This window comes from Gekko japonicus, unplaced genomic scaffold (genome assembly GCF_001447785.1).
Source record: "Gekko japonicus isolate JY-2015 unplaced genomic scaffold, Gekko_japonicus_V1.1 scaffold1288, whole genome shotgun sequence".
NCBI lineage: Eukaryota > Metazoa > Chordata > Lepidosauria > Squamata > Gekkonidae > Gekko > Gekko japonicus.
Genome location: NW_015163127.1, coordinates 62,985 through 78,931, shown reverse-complemented (window position 1 = coordinate 78,931; position 15,947 = coordinate 62,985). Strand labels below are relative to the sequence as shown.

Sequence of the window (15,947 nt, the reverse complement as noted above, 5' to 3'; positions counted from 1 at the left end):
AAAGTCTTAAAACACATGGCTTTACAAGCTGCTGCTCAGAAAATATACATCCCCAAGTCCGACTTTCATTTAAATACAAATGTACAAAATGTAAACTGAGACAATAGAGAAATTTACAAAACCGTTCCTCTAAAAATAATAAGGACAAAATTCAGTTCTAGGTATGATGCTATTTTAAATACGTGCAAGTTGTCATACTCTGGTTTCTATTGCAGTGTCCTACAGAGACAACGTTGAGTCCCATGACTTCGAGTGCCACCTCCAAAACAGACCTGAGAGAAAATTTCTTCTTAAATGGGAGGCTCCACTGGAAGGAACAGAGGGAAATTTCTCCCACAGTAGGAGACTGTTGATCTTCTAGCTCAACGGTGGATGCTGTCTCATTCTTGAAGCTCCATATGGTATAGTGGAAGGATGTGAAGTGAAGGTTCACAAAAGAACAGGTAGAACTAGCTGCTTCCAGTGGAATTTGAACTTACATGGTTGGAATTTATATGATGATTTAAACTGGCCTTTGAATTTGGCGAACTCTTGGAATTGTTCTGGTGCTAAAGGAATTAAATTTTTTAAACAAAAAAATCAGATTTCCATATTGTTGTATATCTATATACCTAATTCTTAACTTCTTTCAGAATGTGGATCAAAAATCCACACAATAGGGCTGGTTACCGAAAGGGGAGATGTCTCTACAAACCTGGGGTGGGGAGAAAGGAACCCGGTGACCGTTGTTAAAATATAATTCTGTGTACTGAATTTATTCTTTTGTTATGTGCTCTCAGCTTATGATATGGGCTTAGATATAAATCTAAATTGGTAAATGACATAATTCCCTGCCCTCTACTGCAATGAAAGACACCATAACATCCCTGTCTTAAGTATTACTTCTCTTCCCTCTTTCCCGCTAAACACTTTGAAGTTGCTTGGTCCATGTCTTGCCTCAGTACTAAACCCCTTAGAGCTACATCTTAGGATAAATCTCACAGCTGTATATAATGACCACAGTTTCATCTCACCTAAATATGAATGACTCTCTTATCTCTAGCCGCTTCCACTGGGACTTTCCTGCTAGCCGGATATGTATTTGAGCTGACTGAACAGGTTTAAGTACCATACTGTTAGCGGGAGCCCTGATGCTCTTTTTCATTATGAAACAGGGATATTTGCTTAAAATGAGGAAGACATTCTCCATCTCTTGATCATTTTCATGGATGTGCTTTATATACATGACCTTGACCAAAAGTAGGACACCTTCTGTAGTTCAAAACAGTAGATTGCTTCTAGAGTAAAAGATTTTGCATTACAAGCAAGTTATAGATTTTCCATCAAGTGGAAACCTGTCACTTCTAGTCAGCTGAAGGAACTCATTTGAGAGCTTATTAGTTGAGATTTTAAAAGTAAACGTCCAAGTGCATATTTATTGAAAAATACATCTAAAGTTGATGACATTTCTAACTTTAATTCTCATGTCTGAACACAGATACTGAAGTAAGAAATGCATGTTCTCCAAAATTCTACAAAAGAGAGACTGCAAATAGGCATCAAAGAAAAATGTACTAAGCTGCCCTTTCATTAAAAAATTCTTCAGAGATAACAACTGCAAGTCCTTGTGTGACAAAAAAGGTTCTACTGAAGCACTTAGAATTTGGATTAACACAATACGTGTCTGATTCCATATTAGAAATTGAGCTCTGTGGCTAACTGAGGCTAATACACATTCATCTGATACAAGAAAAAAACATTTGCATTTATAATGGCTCTTACCTATGTACAAATAGAGGTGCTCACCTGGCGTTTAAATATTCTATGGAGCAATCCTTTCTTAGGTGGTTCTGGTGGGTAGTTTCTGTTAAGATCTGGTGAGACAGTACCATTTGGTCCAAATATATTTAGTTCTTTAAAACACTCTGTTTCTATCATCTAGTAAAACAGGAAAAAAATGGACCAGTTAATAGGTTGTAGCAGTCCAGAACCTTACCGTAGTAGGCAAAATGTGGATCCTACCTCCAAGGTACACATGGCTTAAATAAACAGACTTTGAATTGACAACTGTCATCTGATCTGAGGCTGAAAACTACTTACTACCCTTCAAGGTGTACGCTGTTTCTTTTAAGCTCCGTGACTGCAGCAAATGCTGTAAGAAAGGAGGATGGCTGGATGGTATGGATCTGAGCCCCAACAAAATGTCCTTTAAATGTTTTTTACTCACAGTCTGCTGGGAAGGAATTTGCCCCTAGATCAAATTGGCTGATGATTCTGGGATTTAGTTTGTTTTTGTTCTCTGTAATACTGAAGTCTGGATTACTCAGGGCTAATCTGTGGAGAGAAAGTGATTTTGCCTCACAGTAGAAGCTTGACTAGTTGGGTCTTCTTTTAAATGAACTCTTGGACAAGAGCATTTGCTTCAGAAGAATGCATCCCTAAATCCAGGTAATGCAGAAGGGATGGGCTGAAATTTGACAGTGGGAGCAGGCCAGGGAATGACAGTTGTTTAAGAAGAACAAAGGAGCATTGGGGAAACCAGGCATCATTCAGATGCAGACGAACTACTCTGTGCAAGGATCTCTTGCATGCTTGTATTCTCTTTGTCATTGCAGCACATGACAAACTCGTTTAGTAGTTGGCAATGTTCACCTATGGCATGCCTTACGGATAGTGAGGGTGCCAGTTTGGTGTGACAGCCAGTTTGGTGTAGTGGTTAAGTGCGTGGACTCTAATCTGGGAGAACCGGGTTTGATTCCCCACTCCTCCACTTGCACCTCGCTGGATGGCCTTGGGCAAGCCGTAACTCTGATAAGAGCTGTTCTTGAAAAAGAGCAGTTTCAGTCAGAGCTCTCTCAGCCCCACCTACCTCACAGGGTGTCTGTTGTGGGGAGGGGAAGGGAAAGGAGTTTGTAAGTCGCTCTGAGACACCTTTGGGTAGTGAAGGGTGGGGTATAAATCCAATCTCTTCTTCTTATTCTTATCTCAAATGACATTTCCAGACCTCAGTTCCATGTGAAATTTCTCATAGTACAACTCTATTCTGATTGCACTGGGATTTACATGATGGCAATCATGCCAGTCTAGAATCAGGAAAATCCCCATGAACAGTTTCTTTAGAGAAATGACCATGGGAAAATTGTATATGATGGCTGGGAAGCTAACAACAGTTGTCTGCTCACAAAAAGTTGTTCTACAGTATGAGGCCACTTGCTCCACTATCTTGCTATGTTTATCGGCTCCCATGATATTCTGCCAGCGTACTAACAAGTCAATAAAACGCAGAAAGAATTTGCCGCCATGTTCCCAAGTGAGGGAATGTAGTTTTTTGAGAACAAAGAGTGCTCATAGTTGAATGCTGAACTACTGAAACGGGGGGAAATAGTCATAATTTATAATGGAATTGTTATCTTGAAGTCTTGCAAGCTGTCACTATTTTCCAATACCAATAAAAACCTTATAAAACCTTATAATGATGCAGGATGTGATGTGTGTAATAGTAGATGTTAACAACAGCTCATATTCTGGACATTTTAAAATTGTGCTTCATCCAGACCAAATTCTCTAGTAGTTGAGTGTATCATGTAATGGCATATACAAAGAGCTGGATTAATTTATCCCGACTTTCTGAAAAAGACTGTCCTCATTCATCTTGGCTAAAACAGCCTCCCCTGTGCATAAAAGCCATACCCCCCCCAATGTTTCTTACAAGGAAATGCTACATCACATTTCTGTAACAAATGTGACTTAGTGTTGGACTGGGATCTGGGAGACCCAGGTTCAAATCTCTACTCAGCCACAAAAACTCACTATAAAAGAAAAAATGTCCAGCATATATGTTCAAACTTCAATTAGTTCAAAGATAAATATGTTCAATAAATTTGGTAAACATCAGGGGACCAACAATCATTCCAAAAGGCTTTGGAAAACTTGCCCAAACTCTTCTAGGGAGTGCAGCAAGAGGAGGATACGGTGGCCAATGCCAACATAAGGATGGGTTCATCTGTGAAACACCACATCTGGAAAAACTGAACCGTATCTTGAAAAGATTTGAATGAAGGCTGACCTGGATAGCCCAAGCAAGCCCAATCTCACCAGATCCCAGAAACCAAGCAGGACCAACTCTGGCAAGTACTTGGAAAGGAGACATCCAAGGAATAGCTCCAACCTCCTGGAACAAGCTCCCTGGCGAGATCAGGGCCCTGCGGGACCTCTCACAGTTCTGCAGGGTCGTGAGCTTTTCTGGCAGACATTTCAATAGGAGCTGCACTTTTATCAGCTAAGCCCTGTGCCGACCTAGAGCTAGAAGCTACCCAGAATGGTATCCACCGCTGATCATGTCTATGAATGCACTTTATTTTTTTTAATATAATTTTTAAATTATTTTTAACATATACAATATAAACAATATAAATAACATGATATATAGGTTCAGTGATTCAACCATTAAACAATGTATAAACAACATAGCTCTCATGTACACTCAGTATCATTTCGTAGAGGAGAAAAATTGTTAGCATTTGTTCAATAAAATGCAATATCTATATTTCTTTGGAATAGCCCATCTCTTATTCGGTGAGTTTGTAATGTAATCAAAGAAGGGGAACCGTTTTTTGAGAAAATTGGGAAGTTTTTGATTGTTATTAAAAGATATCAATTGAGTGGCCAACTTATCTGATACTGCTAAGTCCCACACTTTCATGAACCATTGAGTCAAAGTCATCAAAAGCTTATCCATTCTCTTGAAATGACCCTGCCTGTGATCTCAGGTTAAGTGAAAAATGTGGTAAAGCAGTGTTCCTCAATGCGTTACCCACAGGTGACATGGTGCCTGTAGCATAGGTGGCAGAGTGCCCCCATTAATGTATAGCGGGAGAGTATGGAACCCATGGTGAACAGTGGCCCTGAATCCACTGTGTGGCAGAGAAACAAGGGGGTTCGGGCAGGCAGGCGAGCAGAGGTGTCCCTGTCTGCTGTGCCATGGGGGGGTGGAAGGAGCCAGGGCAGGCAGACAGTGCCCCCCCCCGCCGCCAATCAACTGCTTAGGGGAAGCAGTGTCCAGCATCTCTCACTCTCTCTCTCCCTGGCAGCAGCTGGAGCTCAACAGGAGGAAGCAAAGTGCTTTCCCCCAAAGCCAGGGCAAGGAATAAACAGAGAAATGCTTGACTTGCTTGTGCTGAACCTCGCTGGCTGCTGGAGAAAGAAAGACAAAGAGAGAGCGAGAGGAAGAGGAAGAGATGCTGGGGGAGGAAGTGAAACACACTGCACTTACAGTCCCATCTACAGTTGTCAGACTTTGGCTGGCAACCCTAGTGTGAGTGTTGTGGCCTACATTTCATGTGCCAACCATTTTGTTGTTGGTTCTGAAATAGGTATTTTGTTATGGTACCCATCACACACTTTCAAAATTCCAAAGGTGCTCAGAAAAGTTGTGGACTCCTTTAGCAAACAGTTACAAAGAATGATAGGGGTTTTTTTTAATTAAAAAAAGAGTTAAATGTTGGAGGAGAAGCCATCTGCCTTCTGGTTATGCCTGGGAAAAAGTAGTATTGTTGTTGTGAATATGGCTGTTGGAGTTGTTGCATTTAGGGTCTCTAGGCCTAAGCTGTAGATAAAGCCTGATCAGTTCCTTCAGAAGTAGCTGGGATCAATTCTTTGAGGAACCCTAAATTCTCATTACAATTAAAAAAAACTAGAAAGGGACATAATTCCTTATTTGGGGGAGGGTAATTTATTTAATTTTTTAACAAAGCAAGCCAAAAAGTCTTTCACTGGCACTCTTGGACAGAAATCTGAAGTAGGAAATGCACTGCTTTAGGAATACCAGCAGCATAGGGTTGCCAGGTCCCCCTTGGCCACTGGTGGGGGATAGGGAGGTGGGGTTGCCAGATCCAGGTTGGGAAACTCCTGGAGATTTGGGAATGAAGCCTGAGGAAGACAGGGATCTCAGCAGGGTACAATGCCATAGAGTCCACCCTCTAAAGCATCCATTTTCTCCAGGGGAACTGATCTCTGTAGTCTGGAGATAAGCTGGAATTCCAGGATATCCCCAGGTACCACCTGGAGACTGGCATCCCTATGAGCAGCACAAGGCATGGATAGTGACGCATGTTTCTCAACCATCTCCTTGTTTTAAAAATCACTTTAATACACACCTCTCAAATGGAAAGTGTATCCATTATTAAATTGGCAAGAACAAACTGATAATATGAATCGCATTTATCCTTGATCTCAGCCAGAAGGCCAAGAAGCAATCCGTCCTCATTTTAATAGGCCACTGCTGAAGTGCACACCCTTCAAACCTGAATAGCTAAGCATTAAAACATTGGACATTCTTGCTTTCATGACTATTCTAGGGAGATCATTTCCAAGTTGAGGAAAGAAAATTACTCTGAGATCCATTAGAGTACTTCAAAGTACACGTTTGCTATTTATGAAACTTTAAAAGCCTGATAAGGAAGACATTAAAGGAGACTAATGAAAAAAATACAGTTACCTCATTCTGCCATGGAATAGAGACACAGCCTGTGGAAAACTTGGAATAAAAGTCATCATCTGTTTGGTCCAGGTTCACTCCCTTGACAGTTGAAAATTGTTCAATGTCCAAGACGTCTTTGCAGTAGACTGCCCTAGGCTGCACCAGCAAAGAAAAGAAAGGATACGTAGAAGAGTCTGAATACGCGGTATGAGTGACATGTGTGAATGCTTAACAGTAACATTGCATTCCATTAAGGCTTTGCTATGCATGTTTGCCATGGGTGTGGTTACAATAAAAAAATATTTCTCTGTTCATCAGTATAATGGATGAAATTGTTAATCGAAGGTTTAATCGTGACTCTAATTAGATTTCAGACAAAGCTGCCTCCTTTGAGACAGTGTTCAGTGGTATGTAGTCAACATATTTACATCTCTTGATTCACACAGTTCCCATTTGGAATGAGTTTCCTAACCAATGTTTTGTCTGTTTTTATTCCGCACAAAGAGTTGCATCAGACAGTCTTGGGCCCGAGGTTATCTAATGAATGTGTTTGCTTGAAATAAAAAAACACAGACATCATTTATTGCTCAAAATCCCCCCCCATTTTGGCCAGTTCTACAGGGGAAAGCGGGCACTGGGGTGGAGCTGTTGATGTGGCCACCGTTACCATCTACAGTGGTGGTGGCGAGGCCCACACCACGGTCCTACCTTTGTGGAACATTATTGGATTGATTGAGTGGCTTGGGTGGCGTGGGGCTCCAACTGTAGAGCCCCAGCGCAAATACAACCCCCCTGGATCCAGCTGGGCCTTGGGGCCGAGAACAAAGGAGTGCGTATCAGGCCTTATGTCCGGCAGGACGCTAATAACTTTGGCCAGCTTGGACTGGTCATTAGATCTCAAGCAAAGACCACAGACGAAAGACCTGGAACTAGGAAATGAAGATCTATGGCCCAGCACAGCGCTGAAACCCTCTCTGGGGAGGAGAGTGAAGGCTTTTGGACTCCCTCCTCCAAACTTGTCATTCTGTGACTTTGCTGGGGACAAGGCAAGAAGGATATTAATCCAGTTGCTAGGGCAGGGTAGTGGTTCTAGTGCACCTGCTAGAATTAGGAACAGATTACAGTAGTTAGCTATATAATAGTAGTAGTGAAGTATGTTTTCCCACCCTATTGTTAATTAGTCTTAACAGAGTAGTTTTAATCTTGCAGGGGGAGAGAGTAGCAAGAAAGGAAGTTGGGGAGGGTAAGTTTATTATGTTCTAGAGATTTCTATTGTAACTGTTAAATAGTACATTTGGTTGATTGAATTCGGTGGTTAGCCAATTGGGTAGTTGGGTGGGTGTGGGTGGTATAGGAGGCAGGTTACTCAACGACTGGATACTAGCTCAGTGGTGGCCAAGGCTAATGAGCAAAGGCCACCAGTGGGCGATGACCAGCCAAGGGATACCAGTGCTCCTGGGGAGGGGAAAGTATTGCGGTGGGACTAGGTGAAATTGGAAGGGAAGGTAATGGAGACGTAGAAGGGCTCGGTCCCCTTCCAGCCTATGTCCCATCCCGAAGGTAGTAGGTAGTGGGGCTAGGATTATGGACCCCACTCCGACATTGGTGTTGTGCAATGCCAGGTCCATAAATAATAAGACCATGATTCTTCATGACTTATTGTCAGAACAGGACACGGACCTGGCATGCATGACTGAGACCTTGGTGCGAGATGGAAAGATCACAGCTCACTCCCAGTTAGTTCCACCCGGGTTCTCAGTCCTCCACCAATCCCGGACTAAGGGGTGGGGGGTGGCTCTGTTCATTTGGGAGGTTTACACCTTCAGAGCACTTCCACCGGCGAAACTCACGGGCATAGAGTGTGCCGGTTTTGTATGGGAAGCTGTGGAGAGTTTGGCTGTTTGGCTGGTGTACCATCTGCTCAATGCACCAGCAAATAGCCTGCCATCACTGCTGGAGGCCGTATCAGGCTGGGCACTGGAGCACCCTAGACTGTTAATCCTAGGTGACTTCAAAGTCCATGCTGATGAAACGACCTCCATGCCGACAATGGATCTGGTGTTGTCCATGGCGGTGCTAGGACTCTCTCAATATGTTACGGCTCCCACTCACCAAGCAGGACAGACGCTTGATTTGATCTTGGCGGCGGGAGTTACAGTGGACCGGATTACGGCTATGGCTGTTCCATGTTCGGACCACCATGTTCTGAAGGCCCACATGAACGTGACACCCCAACCCAGTTTGGGTGGCGAGCATATTTTAGCTCGTCCACGGAGCCAAATGGACCCTGTGCAGTTCCAAATGACCCTGTGGGATCCGAGGCCTCCAGCGGCTCACTGGATGAGCTTGTCGAGGACTGGCAAAACTGACTCTTGGCAACCATTGACGAGATCATTCCCCAGCGCCCTCTGCGCCCCCGCTCAAAACTCACTCCTTGGTATACACAGGATTTGAGGTTGATGAAGCGGGAGCTTAGATGACTAGAGAGACAGTGGCGACGTGCTTGCGATGAAGCGTCAAGAGCATCCTATAGGATGTTTATGAGATGCTATGAGATGGCAGTCAAGGCCACGAAAAAAGATTATTATGTGGCCACAATTGCGTCTGCGAGGTCTTGCCCAGCCCAATTATTTAGAACAATTCAATCTCTCACTACTCTGCCACAGGTCAGGCCAAACAATAAGGAACTGGAAATCGGCTGTGAGGCTTTCGCGAGCTATTTCGCAGATGAAGTCTTGTTACTCCGCCACGACCTCTCTGCCACAGTTGAGACAGTAACGGAACTCGAGACTCCATGTGTGTCTTCTAGTCAAGTTCTGGATTATTTCGGTCCACTCAGCCTAGAGGAGGTTGACAAATTACTCTCATTGGTTCGCCCAACCACCTGTAGCCTAGATTCGTGCCCATCATGGCTAATTAAAGCAGGCTGTGATAAGAACATAAGAGATGCCAATGTTGGATCAGGCCAAAGGCCCATCCAGTTCAACACTCTGTATCACACAGTGGCCAGAAATACCAGTGCCATCAGGAGGTCCACCAGTGGGGCCAGGACATTAGAAGCCCTCCCATTATTGACCCCCCCAAGCACCAAGATGACAGAGCATCACTTGCCCCAGAGTCCCTATCTATACCTTGTGGCTAATAGCCACTGATGGACCTCTGCTCCATATGCCTATCTAATTCCCTTTTGAAGCCGTCCATGCTTGTAGCCGCCACCACTTCCTGTGGCAGTGAATTCCAAGTGTTAATCACTCTTTGGGTGAAGAAGTACTTCCTTCTATCCGTTCTAACCAGACCGCTCAGCAATTTCATGGAGTGCCCACAAGTTCTTGTATTGTGAGAAAGGGAGAGAAGTACCTCTTTCTCTACCTGCTCTTTCCCATGCATAATCTTATAAACCTCTGATGAACCTCCCGCTTCATCAACCTCCTGTGTATACCAAGGAGTGATGGGCTGCGAGGGGCACCATCAACAAGTCCCTTGTGGAGAGACTGTTCCCTAGTGCCCTAAAGGAGGCAGTGGTCCACCCCCTCCTAAAAAAGCCATCATCAGATCTGGCTGAATTCTCTAATTACCGGCCAGTATCTAACCTGCCCTATTTGGGTAAATTAATTGAGAAGGCGGTGGCGAATCAGTTGGAGGGGTTTTTGGGTGACGTCTCCATATTAGACCCCTTCCAGTCTGGCTTCTGACCAGGCCATGTGACAGAGATGGTCTTGGTCGCCCTCACAGATGATCTCCAGAGGCATCTGGATCGAGGCGGTTGATGTTGTTAGACCTGCCGGCAGTTGACCATCAACTACTGATCCACCACCTCGCCGACACCGGGATTCAGGGGTCTGCCTTACAGTGGCTTTCCTCATTTCTTCAGGATTGGGGACAGAGGGTGGCAATTGGGGAACAGCTAAAATGGAAGGCACCCGCTAATCTGCGGAGTGCCCCAAGGAGCAGTGCTCTCCCCAATGCTGTTTAATATCTATATTCGCCCCCGAGCCCAGATTGCCCAGGGACATGGACTGGGTTGTCACCGATATGCTGATGACACCCAGCTCTATCTGTCATTGGACAGCCAGTCAGACTCTAATCCGGGAGATCTGGACCTGGCATTGAAAGCTGTGGCTGGTTGGCTTAGGGTGAGATGACTGAAATTGAATCCGATGAAGACAGAGGTCCTGTGCCTGAGTCAGAGCGGTCCAAGGTTAGGGATCACTCTCCCGACCTTCGATGGGGCACCGCTGGTGCCAGCGCCGGAGGTTAGGAATTTGGGAGTGCTCCTGGATACCTCCTTAACGATGGAGGCCCAGGTAGCAGCCACTGCGAAGTCTGCCTTTTACCATCTACGGCCGATCAAGCAGTTGGTTCCCTTCCTTGACTGCAATGACCTGGCGACAGTGATCCACGCAATGTGCACCTCGAGATTGGATTACTGTAATGCTCTCTACATGGGGCTGCCCTTGTCCCAAATCCAGAAACTGCAGCTGGTAGCAGCAAGGCTGTTATGTCTTCCTGTGTGGGAACACATCCAGCCCGCCCTGAAAGCACTGCACTGGCTGCCTACAGCATACTGGATACGGTTCAAGGTGCTGGTTCTTTAAAATGCTTCTTGTATCAGAGAGTCAGGGAGTTCAAGAATTAATCTTCCCTTGAGATAAGAGTTTAGGGGGTTGGCTGCTCTTCTAGCTCTCTGACTGACCCACATCAGCAGAGAGAGAAAATAAAACAGCTGATCTGGAGGGAAAAGGAGTCTTTCCCAAGTTGGTCTTTCTAACACCTGAATCAGTAGCCAGAGGGTTTGGCTTCTGAGGGAAGAGACATTTGGGAGACTGTGTTTTCTGACAGGCAATAGTCAGAAAAGTACTTCTACAGAGAAAAGAAGAGAAACCCCATTGTCTAAAATTGCTCTGAGGGAGAATTTTAGATTCCTAGTCAGAAAAGCTACAGAAAGACAAAGGATACTGGAGAAGCATTTGGCAGAAGGTCTGTGTAGTTAGAGAGAACTCCAATACAAGCCAAATACTAAAAGGAGTTATTGCTTCTTAGGGACAAGGAGAGTAACTTCCTGCCAGTGAAAGGGGTTGGGAAGAGAACCCTGGTCTGTGATAAAGTGAAAAGCTTAGACACCTCAGGAGCTAGTGAAAAGCTATAATATCTAAAGGAAAACCTGTAATATCTGAAGGAAGAAATCTAGAAACATCAATAAGATCTGTGTTAGTGCTGAATTATACTAAACAAAGTACCTCTCAAAGAAAGAAATAGAAAGCCTTGAAACAAAACTACAAATAACGCTCTCTTGAATGTTCTAAGAATTCTAACCCAGCAAATATTAGAAAGCTTTTACCTCAGCAATCTCAAAACCTTGACTATTCCTATTATACATATATTCCCTGCCTGTTTAATAGAATCTTTATTCTGTTTTTGAAAGTTAATTTGCCTCAAGTGCCATTCCTCAATACAAAACTGGACAGCTCCTGGATTTTCAGTAGAATTCCTGAGCTGAGAAAAAAACCTAAACTAAGTATCTAAAGATAGGGTGGGGCAGTCACGTCTTTTATGACAAAGAATATATACACACTATGGTAGGGCAACTCAGTCACTGAGGGAAACTGAAGATTTGGTGGGGGGAAAAATCTGCCAGACAGCTGGGGAGATACAGGGGTTTCTCATGCCACCTATGGCCTTCCAGAGTACTATGCGCTCAGCCCCTTCCTTATTAGCCAGCTCATAACCCATCTGTAGGACTGCAGCGATCAGGAAGCATTATATTTCTCACCTGGCTGCACTGCTTATTTAATACTGAAATGCTCACATTTTGCTTCTTTTATATATTTTACTGCATAATTGCAGGTGCTTTTAATACTCTTCCATACACACTTTCCTCCCAGACTAGTAAAGGCAGTCAAGTCTAACACCGACAGTCAGTTATGAAGCCAGTAGTTGTAGGCAGGAAAAGTGAAGGAACACAAAGAAAGAGGATCAATCTACTGACCCTGCAGAACTAGGGCATGGTAGTGATGATAAATTAACGCCAAATTCAGAACTGCAATCTTGAATCCATACATTACAAATAAAAGGAAATGTGTTTGGTTCAACTGGCCTTGATTAAAAATTGGGACTTTGTGGTGGTCACACCAGCCTTTTGGAATGGCTTCCAGAGTACTTTATGTGCTCAGCTCCTTCCCTATTAGTCTCCTGAATGAGTAGTCAGTTAGAGGATATTTTGTTGAAAATTGGTGCAGTTTTATTGAAACCTGCAGTGTGTAATATTGTGGCTTAGGCACTACATTTACTGCAATTTTTGGGCTGAGTTCTAGGTTTATTGCTTAACTGATTTCAATTTTTTTGCTGTTAGCTGCCATCAAACTTATTGGAGAGCCAGAGTACTAATATTGTAAACAAATACAATTTTATTTAAAAGTTGAGTTTTCTAGTCTCTGTGATTAGAAAAATATGATAGACAAGTATTACAGATGGCTCTGTAACCTTAAACACAACTTGCCTTCTTTTAGCAGCACTTGAAATGCAGAAGGAATTAATATTAATTTCAAGAAAACACACAGAGAAGATGTCTTCCATTGTTTTTTGTTAATCATTCCCCATCTTAATACTGTTCATTTCCGTGGCTGTTTAGATTAAAAATTAAAGAATTCGTTGGTAGCTATTTTAATATCACTTTTAGAAATTAGAGATGTGATCATTTAAACATCCTCATTCTGTGTAAGCGAACATCCATTCATAATGAGCAGGAAATCCAAATGAAATTCATGCTCTAAGCTTCCATTTGGGGATTTCCTGAACTGCTGATTCAGAGCATTAATGAAAAACCTCAGATTCATAAAGCAATGCCTGAACAAAATATGAAAGGTGCTTGTGTCACACAGAGTATGGAGCAGTACTCCTCCATGTAATCTGTGTAACCCATTCAAAACCTCAGTTTCCCCATTCACCAGGCAAACTAGAAGATTACTTCTAGTAATCTACTGCAGCATACTTCTGCAGGTAGGAGCAAAATATTCTGAATGGCTACATCTGAACCAGGGAGTGTAGGTAGCATGGTATAGCCCAATCTCATCAGATCTTAGAAGCTAAGCAGGGTCAGTACTTGGAAAAGGACTATCAAGAAAGACTCTGCAGAAGAAGGCAATGGCAAACCACCTCTACTTCTCACTTGCCTTGAAAGCTCCTTGCTGGGGTTGCCATAAGTGAGCTGCAACTTGACGGCACTTTACACACAATATCTGAACACTAACACCAACAAGAAAAATACTCCCTAAGCCAGGCATGCCATAATTGTCTTATCTTTCAGTATTTCATAACTGCCAATCTTCAAGAGGCTCACTAACGAAATTACCTGTCACCTAGGTTTGCCAGGATGAACAAACATGGTACGATGTCTTCAATGAAGGAAGCTGATAAATACTGGGTTCTGGACGCATATCAGTGAACAGCTCTACTTTATTAAGTGATTTCAGGAACACTACAAGGACAAACTCCAGGGCAGCTGCCCTGTTTTTAAGCATGCAAACACCCCACCCTAAACACACCCCACTCCCAACAATAGGCTATTTACATAACACTGTTTCTCTATTGGTCTACTCCAGGATCCTAGCGAGCTATTGTTCAGGGGGCACAAGCTCAACCAGATCCAGGTATTAGTTTAGGGATGACTCAAGCTCAGTACACAACAGAAGTATAATGTAACAATACAATATACTTAATAGGAAATATGGATGGTGTGTCACTGCTTCTCTGAGATGTTATAAACTAGGACACTGTACATCAAAATTTAAAGGCAGATATAACATTAAAATGCAGAATCTTTGGGGAACAAATGTATTTTTCTTCCAGGTGAAAATGAATGTATTTTTGCCATGCCTTTATTAATTTGGTAGGTTCTGGGGTGGTGGTGGGGAGAGAGATGAAGGTGCTTCAAGGGCCAGAGAAATGAACATATGGGAAAAAGTATGTCCTCAATATGGTTGTGTGGGGATTAAAAGCATATTTTTCCAGAGTAGCCTTGGCAAACTACCAGAATTCTGTGATAAACCATAATCCCACCAAAACCAAATTTAAAGTTTATTTGAACAATTAGCCTCAGATAAAGAGAAGGGTATTTGAACAACAGAATTATCCAAGAAGATCTATAGGAAAAAGTTTGCAGCTTTCAAATCAATTTGGATTGGGCTGAATTTGCCACTATATATTCCAGAACTGCCAATCACCTATTTTCTCTAAAATGTCAAAACTGTAACTGGTATTTAGAACCACATGACAATTTTAAGACTACATGGGGAAGCCAGGGAAGAAATGAGTCATGAAATGTTGCCTGCAGGTGTGAGAGTAGATTTCACAAAAGGGGACCTTGCCGCTCTAACACTGACCTTTTCTACGTGAATTAGTGTCTGGTGGCTCTCAGGAGAATTTGAAATAGACTATTTTCTATGAGTCATGCTAAAGGGAGTTTGGCTCACTGGATATGAATGCAGTTGAAGGGACAATAAAAGGGTACAATCCATAGGAAGCTCTGAATAGGGTCCATTGAAAATGGGTGGAAGCAGCACAAGCCCTTGTTCATACAGACTGAAAAGGATCTATCATTATTAGTGCTATTCAAATGAAATGGAACCCTGAATCAAAACACGATTGATTCAAAACTGAACATTTTCAAGTAGCAGTTGAAATACGGTCTTCTGTTACAGTTGCCCTCTGACTATTACGCCTGTTACGCATGCACATCTTACTGTAGATTTTCAGAGCAGTAAGCCTTTAATCTTGATTTTTGATTCTATGCCCATCTTACGGACTATTCTTTTTCCTCCCATGTATTTATTCTGCAGCCACAATAATAATAAAAAAAACCCACTCTTCTAAATCGGGTGGAATGTCACTTGTGATGTGTTGGGGATGGTGTTCAAAGTGTTTTTGTTTTGTTTTTTTAAAAAATTATGCAATTGCCCTATAGCAGCTGCACAGCAGCACCTAGCAAGCACCTTTCATTTAAATCATTGTGGTTCAGGTTTTACGCATGCATTTTAGCCTTATTTCATCAAATGAAAGGGAACAGAAAGGAATGCAGGCAAAGGGGAAAACCCCAATGCTGAAAATGATCAGACTTTTTTTGAAACTGACAAGCAACTGTAAAGTCCCATTTTCCATATTGCCGAGCACTAGGGGATTCTCTGCTGTGTTATTGGCCAATGTGAAAAATGGGAAAGGGTTGTGTGATCTAATAATATGAGGGGACATTATATGGGCCACACAGAATGCACAGTAGAACCCTCTGACACTGGCACTGCAAGATGTGATCATTGGGAATGTGTGTGCGTGTGCACACGTGTGCCTATGCAAAGTCAGTGGCAACTCCACCACGCTTTGCACAGGGCTGCAATTTGTATAACAGAGAAGTCCTCTGGAGCTCTGAATAACTTTTTTAGTCTTGTCCCATTAAATGGAAAAAAATGGGGGGGGCAGGTATTTTTGCCGTTGCCCCTAG

The 15,947-nt window shown here is 43.0% G+C and overlaps 1 protein-coding gene across 1 annotated transcript in view; it reads right to left on the bottom strand.

Annotated features, from left to right (window-relative positions):
* Positions 1-374: 374 nt before the first annotated feature.
* GRK5 (G protein-coupled receptor kinase 5) overlaps positions 375-15,947 on the bottom strand; it is a 50,880-nt gene continuing 35,307 nt past the window's right edge. Inside the window, exons 11-13 of the mRNA XM_015406911.1 lie at positions 6,476-6,613; positions 1,786-1,917; positions 375-548 (exon numbers count right to left, since the gene is read on the bottom strand). Of these exons, the coding sequence (XP_015262397.1) occupies positions 450-548; positions 1,786-1,917; positions 6,476-6,613 (369 nt within the window). The 3' untranslated portion in view covers positions 375-449. The remainder of the gene's footprint in view (positions 549-1,785; positions 1,918-6,475; positions 6,614-15,947) is intronic.